At 40.6% G+C, this 11,656-nt stretch overlaps 1 protein-coding gene across 5 annotated transcripts; it reads left to right on the top strand.

Moving 5' to 3' along the window:
- The first annotated feature begins 1,825 nt into the window (after positions 1-1,825).
- On the top strand, positions 1,826-9,882 carry PTTG1 (PTTG1 regulator of sister chromatid separation, securin). 5 transcript variants are annotated; one of them, XM_047073345.1, is made up of 6 exons: positions 1,826-1,895; positions 2,294-2,394; positions 2,775-2,956; positions 5,140-5,233; positions 8,824-8,982; positions 9,748-9,882. In XM_047073345.1, exons 2-6 carry the CDS (start codon positions 2,304-2,306, stop codon positions 9,822-9,824), a joined length of 603 nt encoding a protein of 200 aa, XP_046929301.1. In that variant the 5' UTR covers positions 1,826-1,895; positions 2,294-2,303; the 3' UTR covers positions 9,825-9,882. The 5 variants fall into 5 exon arrangements, with proteins under 5 accessions (XP_046929301.1, XP_046929277.1, XP_046929286.1 ...); XM_047073321.1 differs by having other exon boundaries at positions 2,772-2,956; XM_047073330.1 differs by having other exon boundaries at positions 1,845-1,931; positions 2,772-2,956.
- Positions 9,883-11,656: the final 1,774 nt, after the last annotated feature.

Raw genomic sequence — 11,656 nt, 5'->3', positions numbered from 1 at the left:
GACCTAAGGAGATAGAGAATCCCCACTTTGAAGCTTTAGTACTGTACAGATTGGTTTCGAAATGAACACTTTTGTGTGCTGATGATGTAATATGGAGCTGAAACATTTAGGAGGAGATGCAGGGTGAAAATAAGGGGAGGAGTAGGAATCAAAGAAAAAGGACAGGGAAGGGGCAATAAAGGTATAAATGTTTTTTGTCCTCTTTACCTTCTTGAGTTGGGATCTTTTTTCCTTGATGCCTAGCTCAGTGTCTAGCATTTAGTTAACATTCAATAAATATTTATTGAACGAATTAATCCTTCAATTCTGGTCCTGAAATGCTAGGGAAAAAGGGCCAATGAACTGACATATATTGAGAACTGCATCTATGCCAGGTGTAGTGTGAAACCTTTTGTGAAATAATGTAGGCTCAACTGCTGTCTCCCAACTTACCTCCAAGTTAGAATGTATCTGGTGACCTGTGGGGAGTAGGGATTGGATGACACTGGTCAACTTTGGTCTTTTGAATTTATTCCTTTACCTTGTATTTGTTCAATCTGTTTCCATTTACTATAGAAATAGGAAAAGGTCATTAATTTTTCCAAGCATAATTTCTCTCCTTAACTTGGAAATTAGAATTCCTTTTCTGTATTTTTATTATTCCCCAGATCTTTTTCTCATCTTTCTGCCCTCTCCCACCAGGCCCTTCTAGGCAGCTTTGATGCCTGTATTGTTGAGATGTCAGAAGTTTAAAATAATCCTATTAAAAATAGAATTTGAAAGGAAACCTGAATTATGTATTCATGAGGATCATCATTTTGTTCATGAGCCAGATTCCTGACGCGGCATCCTAGCCTGAAATGTTAAGGGTTATTCTGCAATTAGCGAATAATCAGTCTATTCTTTTTTTTTTTTTTTAAATTTTTTTTTCAATGTTTATTTATTTTTGGGACAGAGAGAGAGAGAGACAGAGCATGAACGGGGGAGGGGCAGAGAGAGGGAGACACAGAATCAGAAACAGGCTCCAGGCTCTGAGCCATCAGCCCAGAGCCTGACGCGGGGCTCGAACTCCCGGACCGCGAGATCGTGACCTGGCTGAAGTCGGACGCTTAACCGACTGCGCCACCCAGGCGCCCCATAATCAGTCTATTCTTAATCACAAACCTAAAGGAATGACACAAACATTGCTGTTTGATTTATCTGTATTTACACTGCTTCTTAATTTTTAATTCTGCTCTTCTGGTGTTCCTTAGAGGGAATAAGTTGTTTTCCCACTCGACTATATGTTTGTTTTTTTCTTTTTTCATACATCTGTTGAAATACAACTGTATGTATCCATAGTTCCTCAGTTATTTTTCTAATGACTGCAATGCCTTTCCTCCAGTACTGCCTCTTCTTTTTTATTTGATCTGGTCAATTTACTCTTTGGACAAATAGTTAATTGAAGACTTTAGGAAAATACTTCTGTTGCCACTTTGCCTTGACTTTTTGAACCTCACAATCATTTAAGAACTTCCTGGCTGTCCTAGAGTCTCAGGAAAAAAACCCCAAATCTCTGTATCTTGATATCATGATAATCATTTACTTATTGGAATAGAAGACCATATTCACTCCCTTTCTATCTCTATGAGGAGCATGTTAAAAACACCTACAAGTAAAGGTGTCAGCAGGTTTGATTTTTTTTCTTCCCAGGAAGCAAGCTACTAACTTCCCGGAAAAAGCTTTCCAGGCGGTGAGCTAGGAGCTTAGATTCCTCCCATTGGTTCTTCCTGGAGCCCCACCCACGGTTTCGCCTCCCGGGCGGATGAACCAATAGGGGCGTGAGTTGTGGTTTAAACGCCGGGTCTGGCGCGACCGCGGCAGGCTGTCTTGGAAGAGTTTGGCTGTTGGCTCTTACGTGGGCGAACCGAGTGGTCGTGAGTGTTGGGCGCGCGGAGCCCGCGAGGAAGGAGGTGGGCTGGGAGCTGGAGGTGGGAGGACCTGGGGCTTCCCGGGATAGTCACTAGCGCCGAGCTAGGTTGAGCCGCGGACTGGGACCGCGGACGCAGCCTTCGGCAGTTCGATTCTGATGAGTACTAGGACCTGTGCCAGCCCTAAACCACCGACTCTTCTGGAACTTAGAGCCTCTGACCCAGGCTTCAGGAGTGAAGAGCTGGATTAAATGCCTGTTGCCTGAAGAACGGGCTTCGCTGTCTCCTTAGTTCTAGTTTTTGAGTGGCGTGCCCAGGGTAGAAAGTTTGGTTTTTGCTACCTACATCATCGCTTCTCTCATCTTCCTAACCCCCAGGGTCTAATATGTATTTCGCACCCGCAGCTGATCCATAATGGCTACCCTGATCTTTGTTGATAAGGAAAATGGAGAACCGGGCACCCGTGTGGCTCCCAAGGACGGGCAGAAGCTGCGGTCTAAGCCTCGTAAGTAAACGGGCTGCAGTCGGAGTCACTGTTGAGTCCGGAGTCACCGGAATCAATTGTGGGCGTGGCTTGGAGTCGGGAGCAGAGGGGAGGCATCAAGTATTGGGGAATGCTCCTATTGCGATTTGCTTATGTTGGGTTTCTTTTATTTATTTTTAACTCTTTACATGAAAGAGTATCTTAAGTATCTTAAGCGATTATTTAAGAGCGTACAAAACTGTTAGGCATATGGCCTGTTAGGCATATGGCCAAGCCACTGTCAAAAATTGGGATTGAGTCTGGGGATGAGAATTAGGCCAAGTTTATACACACAATCAGTCTTCAAGTTGGGCAGGTTTTACTGCCTGAATAATCTTATGGTAAGACTTTTTCTTCAGCAGTCAAAACTTTAGATGGGAGATCTCAGGTTTCAACACCACGTGTAGGCAAAATGTTTGATGCTCAAGCAACCTTGCCTAAAGTTACCAGAAAGGCTTTGGGAACTGTCAACAGAGCCACCGAAAATTCAGGAAAGAACAATGGACCTCTCAAACAGAAGCAGCCAGACTTCTCTGCCAAAAAGGTAAGTGTTGGCTGCAAACTGGTTGTCTAAACACTTTAGCACTTTTGACTCTTAAAATGACTATAGGCACCCTACCTTTCTTGTGAGTAGAAGGAAATATAGGCTACCAAACACCGATTAGCAGGAGGGAATCCTGTTCTCTTTGTGGACTTCCTCTGTGCCTCAAGATTAGAAGTCTCACAAGCAGCTGGTGAATGTTGTTGCCTCACCTGCTCTTAACTAGCGTTGAAGCAGATTGGTTGGTGGTATCTACTTACAGATACAGAAAGTACTGAGAGGGAGGGTACTTTGCAAGAGGTCACATAGCTAATATAATAGCTTATGTGCTGCCACCCTCCTCCCAGTCTCCTAGAGTGAGCACCAGGTACTCTACTTTGCAAACATGTTGACCTTTGTGTGTGTGCATGAGTAGCAGGTCAGTGCAACCCAGACTAAGAAGACTTTGCTGTGAAAGATGACTTCAGCATGTAGATTAACACTTTATTTGAATAATTGTCTTAATGTATATTAGGAGGAACACTAATAATTTAGATCAAAATAAAACTTGTAGGGGCGCCTGGGTGGCGCAGTCGGTTAAGCGTCCGACTTCAGCCAGGTCACGATCTCGCGGTCCGTGAGTTCGAGCCCCGCGTCAGGCCCTGGGCTGATGGCTCGGAGCCTGGAGCCTGTTTCCGATTCTGTGTCTCCCTCTCTCTCTGCCCCTCCCCCGTTCATGCTCTGTCTCTCTCTGTCCCAAAAATAAATAAACGTTGAAAAAAAAAAATTAAAAAAAAAAACAAACTTGTAATCTGATTTAGGACAAGATATGTTTTTTATTTTTATTTTTTTTAAATGTTTATTTTTTTATTTATTTAAAAAAAAAATTTTTTTTTTTCAACGTTTATTTATTTTTGCGACAGAGAGAGACAGAGCATGAATGGGGGAGGGGCAGAGAGAGAGGGAGACACAGAATCGGAAACAGGCTCCAGGCTCTGAGCCATCAGCCCAGAGCCTGACGCGGGGCTCGAACCCACGGACCGAGAGATCGTGACCTGGCTGAAGTCGGACGCTTAACCGGCAGCGCCACCCAGGCGCCCCTGTTTGCTCAGTTCTAACTTTGCTGCGCCACCCAGGCGCCCCTAAATGTTTATTTTTGAGAGAGAGAGAAGGGGAGCGGCACATAGAGAGAGGGAAACAGAGAATCCCAAGCAGGCTCTGTGCTGCCAAGACAGCCTGATGTGGGGCTTGCACCCACGAACCATGAGATCATGACCTGAGCCGAAATCAAGAGTCAGATGATGCTTAACCAACTGAGCCACCCAGGCGCCGCCAAGATGTCTTTTTTAAAAACTAAGTTGAGTAAGAAATGTTAAATTCAAGTATTGCAAGGCTATGACAAAAATAATGAGAATGTGACATAGCACTGAAGTGTGGGAAACCCTACTTTAGAGATTTCCTCTAGGGGTGCCTGGGTGGCTCAGTCGGTTAAGCATCTGACTCTTGGTTTTGGCTCCAGTCATGATCTCGGGGCTTCTTGGGTTCAAGCCCCTCATCGGGCTCTACGCTGGCAGTGTGGTTCTCTTTACCCCTCCTTCCCCCCGTCTCTCTCTAAATAAATTAAAGAAAATATTTAGTATACACATATGATGTAAGATTAAATCAATAATACGTAGGTTTCTGCTTTGGCCTATTGTAGACTGCCTACCTGCCCAATTTAGGCTAGAGAATTATCCAGGCTACCAAAGTCCTTGACTGTCTTTTGTTGGCTCTTACTCAGTGTGTATTTCAACTTAATATTAACTAAGCAAATAAATCAGGTGACACTGATGGAAACACAAATGGAAAGCACACTTCCAAAAGCCAAAAATGGCTTCTAGGATTAGTTTCTATTTGGGTGACTCCTGCCCATTTTCTGTGTCAGGTTGAGTGATTGAGTTGATTAGCTCTGAATTAACTCTGTATTCTTGGTAACTTAGGCTGAGAGTTGCTGATACTTAAATAACAGACTAAACTCTTTAGCCGTGCTACTAGAATTGCTTGCTGGATTGTATTTGTATGTAATTAATGAGAACTAAGGATTACAGTTGCTTAGAAGTCCGTGTAAAAGTGGTGAAGCAGTCACATGTCTGGAAGGCTTATGATCTCTTGTACTAATCTATTGACAAGGTTTCCACTCTCATTCATATTTTCTTGGGTGGTTTTAGGTAACTGAGAAGACTGTCAAAGCAAAAAGCACTGTTCCAGCCTCGGATGACACCTATCCTGAAATAGAAAAATTCATTCCCTTCAATCCTTTAGGTAATATATATTTTTTTTTTTTTGTATTACAAAAATGTTTTAGTCTTGAGTTTCTCTTAGAATCCTGTTCAGCTCTAATTTGATATGAATAGACCTCTGACACCAAATTGTAATAAGACTCTCTGAATCTGGTCTTTGCACAAATGTATTTGGTGGTGGATTTCTTTGTAAGGAACCTCTGAGGTCTGAAGGGGAATTGGTGCGAAGGTGTGGAGAACATTGTTCCTGACCTCAAAAACTTCCCACATAAGGGAGATAAGATGTGTTCACTAATAGTGAACAAGTGTAAAGTGGACATTATTCCTGGCAAGGGTTTTTGAAAGTGGGTTTTATGTCGAGTTGAACAATGTCTGAAAAAATCCACATAGTCTGTGAAAACGTGTTTCTACTCCTTCAACCTGCTATGTGAATCAAGTATTTTCTGTTACAGAACCACCTTTTCAAGCTTTTCCCATTTGAGGAGAGGCTACTGTATCCAGGCTTTGGGTGCAGTGGTTAACAAAGACAGGTCCCACCCTGAGGGAGCCCGTGATTGGGAGGGAAACCCCAAACGAATCCTCTCACTGTAAGTGAGCAAGGAGAAAAACTGGTCCCTTAGGGGGAACTGAACCTCACCTGGAAGAGTGGGGAAGGTTTCTTTTAGGAAGTGACAGAAGTTGAGTTTTAAAGGCTATCTGGGGATAGCCAGGTGAAGAAGGGGAGGGGCAGGGCAAGAACACAGCACAGAAGTGTGTGCAGAGATACTGAGGTAGAGCCAAGGACTGGAGGGGTTCTGGGAAATGAAGGCAGAGAGAAGGACAATACGGATGAAACTCGGGAAGGTCACACAGAGCCTTCTGCATTTCTGAACTGGAACTTTCGGCCTTTCATCCAAAGGCATTTAGTCATCCTGTACACATCCAGCTTGTCCCTGGCTTTTATATAATACAATTCTGCAGTTAGTGTCCTTGAAATTGTACTGTGAGTTTGTGAGGATAGCTGGAGGGTGGACTTGAAGGATTGCTGAGTCATCTCAAAGGGGAGGTGATTAAGTTTTGATACAATGTAGTGCTTCCATGCTAATGATTACAATTCAGCCATTAAGGAAAATGGTGAGGTAGATTTATGCATATTGATCAAGAAGGATGACTACAATATGCTGTGTTTGAGGAAAGAGCTACTAAGTTGCCCCCCAAAATAGCATAAATTACTGAACCCACCTGCAGTGGATGAGGATGCCTCCTTCCCCTACAGTCTCTAACGACAAATGTTTAAAAACTCTTAACCTTATCAAAAAGGCAGTGGGTATCTCATGGTTTTAAATTGGGGTGCATGTCCATGTAGTGAGCATATTTGATCATTGGCCTTCTATAGTTTTTTTTTTTAACTTCCTGTTTGTACCTTTGTTTTCCTTTGATAATGACTTTTTCAGCAGCTTTTGTGGATAAAGGAGATTAGCTTTTATTAGGTTGCAGACTTTTTCTTCTGGAGTCTTTTGTCTGTTTATGGTTTCCTTTATAATTCATTGGTTTCAGATTAAGTAGTCACCATCCCGCAGTTCCTTTTTAACTTCTGGGTTTTAGCAGTCTTGGAAAGAGTAGGGTAATTCCTAGTATTTAGGCTTTAGAGAAGTTTCAGACTAGAGAAAATAATGGTTCTCCCCCATCTTTGTTCTTTTGAGGAAATGCTAACCCCCTTGAAAAAAGGAAAGACTCAATATTTAAATTCTAGTTTAGTTACTGTCAAGAAAAGTCTATTGTATTTTTTTAATTAAAATTTTTTAGGGGCACCTGGGTGGCTCAGTTGGTTAAGCATCTGGCTCTTGATTTTTGCCTTGGGTTATGATCTCATGGTCTGTCCTGGGATTGAGCCTCCATGGTCAGTCCAGCATGGAATTGGCTTGGGATTCTGTCCCTCCCTCTCCCTCTGGCCCTCCCTCACTCGTGTGTGCTTTCTTTCTCTCTCTCCCCTCTTTCAAAATTACTTTAAATTTTTTAATTTTTTTGATCTCCATGCCCAACGTAGGGGTCGTACTCATGACCCTGAGATCAAGAATTGCATGCTCTACCAACTGAGCTAGCCAGGTGCCCTAAGAAAAATCTTCTTGAAATAATTCTAAGAAGTAAGACACTTGGATTATAAAGAGTGTTACTTAACACAATGGTTCTCGATTTTTTTTTTTTTTTTTTTTTTTTTTTTTTTACGTCTGTGACCACTCTTAAAAGTTAGTGAAGACCCCAAAGACCTTTTGTGTGTTGTTTAAATATCCTGTATTGGGAATTAACACTGATTAAAAAAAACCAAACCCTCAAAAAAAAACCCCATTATGTAACTTTTTTTTTAAACATCTCTAAAACATCTAGAAGAACGACATGGTTTTATATATATGTATATGTGTGTGTGTGTGTACATATATTTTTTTTTTGGTTTTATATTTTTGAAAACTCGGTTAATTTAGCTTAACATAAAACACTTGTATTGTAAGTCTGCATTCAATCCATTGCATCTCTTGTTTTGGTTGAAGTACATGGAAAAAAATTTGGCTTCCTGAAGATATGTAGTTAGGACAGGGAGGAGCATTTTAATAGTCTTTTTAGATAAGTGTGGAGAGTTCTTTCCTATAACACTAACACCTAACAAGTGGCAATTTCTGAATGTATGGTTGAAATGTGTAATCTGAAACCCTGTCAGTGAACATTTTGTACTCCGAAAATAAAATCCATTGGGCTGTTCTGCATTTAAATGCAAAAATAAAAGATACATTTAATCACGCATTGATCATGTAGAAATGATGATTCACGGGGAAATGTAGATCATCCAAATGTTGAAGTGTTTCATTATGCAATGTCGAATATGCACTCATTAATGTCACCACTGATCTCATTGGAAAAGTGTAATATTAGGAAGTTGTCAAGCTAATGATGACAGATAAGTTTTTCAAAATTCTAGTGTTTTTTTTTTTTTTTTTCCTTGAAATTGTGTATTTTGTCGTTGGCAACAGATACTGTTTTCCTTGAAGTGATGGACTTCTTTATTCCTCTAAGGAAATGTGCTACAAATACCCAAGTCTAAGCAACTACAGTTTGTCTTTCCATTGTTATTTCAACTAAACAGTGTTTCAGGATAAAGGCCTCTAGTTTAGCTTGAAAACCAAATAATGGCACAAATCTTTTTTCTTTGAGCTCACCGTGGTACTTGAGTATGCAGCAGAAGTGCTTTATGGAGTACTTCTCATTTCATCATACAGAATACTAAAAAGACATGTTCTTAAGGGTCGAGAGCTGACAAAATTAATACTTTTTACTGCATGTGGTAAAGTGATATGTGAAGCTGGCATTTTTTACTGCAAGCCAGTGGTATTGAGGAATATAAGGACTACAAAATACAGTTTATTGCCGCTGCCTTGATTTGTGCTAAGGCACAGCAAGCAATTCCATCCATTACTGCATTTGTACCATCATTGCAAATGTCAGCACAGTGGAAGAATGTGTTAATGTTATTAACAACATATTTTGACCTCATGGACCCACTGAAAGGGTCTCAGATCCCCAGGGGTCCACTGACCACTCTGAGAACCACTGCTCTGATAAAGTGCTTTGTCTTTGTGGCAGATTTTGAGAGTTTTGACCTGCCTGAAGAGCACCAGATTGCACACCTCCCCTTGAATGGAGTGCCTCTCATGATCCTTGATGAGGAGAGGGAACTTGAAAAGCTGTTACACCTGGGCCCCCCTTCACCTCTGAAGATGCCCTCTCAACCATGGGAGTCTAGTAAGTGAACAAGTGTCCTTCTAGAAGAGCTGCAAATTACTTGTGTCATAATACTTTCATTATCGTGGGGGGCAGAGTTGTATGGAAGGTTAACCTACAGGTAATTTCTGTCTTTCAAACTTCAGGGATAGGGTTTCAGAGTAATGAAAACTCTCAATTGGTACTGTTTTCAGTCTCAAATGCCCAGCCAAAATTAAGTCATTCTGGAATGTAGACAGTCTTAGATACAGAAAACAAGATTAAGTTTAGCCTATGGCTTCTTAGGTTATAACTTGAAGTATAACAAACTTGCTTGGAATGAGAATTCCAAGTTATATCTAAAGCTAATCTAGAACCAAGACCCCTGAGCACAGTAGCATAGAATGACAAAACCTTACGGCCAAGGTTTGAGGCCTTGGTTCAAACTGGTGATTAAAAACCATCAGTATGTTTTCTATTTGTTCTGATGGGATAGCGTATTCCATTTTATAAGTTAGTGATATTGTTGGCTCTTGTGTGGGTCCTTAAAAACAATAGTTTCAGGCATGTCTAAGATTCATTTCCTAATGAAGATTAATTCTGGGATCTTAGTCACATTCAAAGCAGTGTGTGGGTGTGAGAGTGTATGTGTATGTATGCATGCGTGCAATGTCTAACTGGGGTGGGGTAGGGATTCAATATGCAAAGGGGAAAATAAGAAGATAAAATTGACAACTAATGTCTATGTTGAGATGGACGATGACCTAAGGGTTTGCAGATATTGAATAAGAAATTCCTGTTTTCTAGATCTGTTGCAGTCTCCAAGCGTTCTGTCGACCCTGGATGTTGAATTGCCACCTGTTTGCTATGACTTAGATATTTAAATTTCTTAGCACTTAATAGTTTGTATGTTTTGTATTAATAAAGAAATTCTTTAATAGACTCTTCCTAATATTGTAGTTGGTTTTCTGTGGAATTTACTTAAAACAGTATGAAAATTAGTGGAAGTGTTTGATAAGGGTCTGTCATCGGACAACGGAAGTGTATCTGACTTGAAAAGCTTACCTTAAAACCTTTTGGTTTGTTTTAATCGTGAATTTAGCAGCTGCTTCCCTTCAGAAGCTGTTTTCCTTGAAACATACATCCCTAAATGTGTACTTTATTGCCTTTCTGTGGCTATTAACTAGTGACAGTTATTAGATCTCTTAATTAGAAGAGCCACTTCCAGCTCGTTAAATATCTATTGCTAAGCATTCTTTATTGCTGGTTCTGTTTGGTTTCTAATGACTTTAAATCTCAGTATTCAGTAATCAGAATTTGAAAGGCTCTAAATCTTCTGAGATCTTCAATTAGGTGCTTTAAAGATTGCAGCAGATAATTTACGGATGGTAATATCCACTCTTCACCTGTAGGAAACTCCGTTTAGTTGTTCACACTATATTGTGACCTGGTTGAAGTGTTTATAATAAGCATTATTGTGTTTATGACCCTATTTTTCAGTTGAGGACAGTGAAGCTCAGAAGTTCATTGATAGGCTAGAGACATGAAGAGTTATTACTTTGATTCCAAATCTGTGATTGGAATCAAAATATTAGATTACAAACAGTTGCTCATGGATTTTCTTTTTGGGGGGGGATGAGAGGGATGATCCCCCCCCCCCCCAAAAAAAAAACCAAATGTTGCCCCCATTTAAAATTCCAAAATTTCACATACCTTTTGGTTTTGGAGCTTCTTTTGGAAAAGCAGATTTGGTAATAGTTGGCTCTTGTTTCCAATACTGAGACTGGCAGCGGAGTGTAGGCTACCTTGCAGGTGGAGTGTGGGCTTTCTGTCCTACAGACCCTTTGCGAGATGGCCTGAAAGGAGAACTCAAGTGTTGCTTCTGTCTCTTCTCTGATCACTTTACTTGCTTGGTCCATGTAGGCAATTAAATTGATCCTTGCTTAATACCAACCTATGTAGGAAGTCTTTCCCCGGAGAGGTATGTAACATACATAGTCAAGTTAAAATTTGAACCTTTCTTTTCCATCATTGCTGGTATCCTATGCAATTTGCTTGAAACTGAAAACTAGTGGGAGTGTTTAACAAAGGTCTGTAATCTGGTAATAGTTTATTTGATTGAAAAAGTTATCTTAAAACGCTTCGGTTTGTTTTAACAATTTATTTTAGAAGCTGCCACTTTTCCCTGAAACATACACCTCTCAGCATGTACTTTATTGTCTTCATTATTAGGAAGCAAACCAGGAAGTGGCAAGATAGGCATGAAATACCAGGAACACATATAGACACTGATGCTGAATTTAAAACTTTTACCTTTTAGGGGTGCCTGGGTGGCTCAGTCAGTTAAGCATCTGGCTTTGGCTCAGGTTGTGATCTCACAGCCTTTGGGTTTGAGCCCCGTGTTGGGCTCTGTGCTGACAGCTCAGAACCTGGAGCCTGCTTTGTATTCTGCTTTTCTCTCTCTCGCTCTCTCTGATCCTCCCCCTGCTCAAACTCTGTCTCAAATATAAACAAATATTAAAAAAAAATTAAACCTATGATTAAAACTTTTATCTTTTAAATATAATTGAATCAGTCTGACTTGAATTAGAGACATTTTTTAATTTAATTTTTTAATTTTTTTTCTTAATTTTTAAAATGTTTGTTTTTGAGAAAGCACAAGTTGGGGAGGGGCAGAGAGAGAGGAAGACACAGAATCTGAAGCAGGCTCCAGACT

The sequence above is a fragment of the Lynx rufus genome, unplaced genomic scaffold, assembly GCF_022079265.1.
Source record: "Lynx rufus isolate CCGP_SWC_20201006 ecotype Redwood Valley unplaced genomic scaffold, mLynRuf1.p SCAF_1, whole genome shotgun sequence".
NCBI classification, from domain to species: Eukaryota; Metazoa; Chordata; class Mammalia; order Carnivora; family Felidae; genus Lynx; species Lynx rufus.
This window is presented reverse-complemented; position numbering and strand designations above follow the sequence as displayed.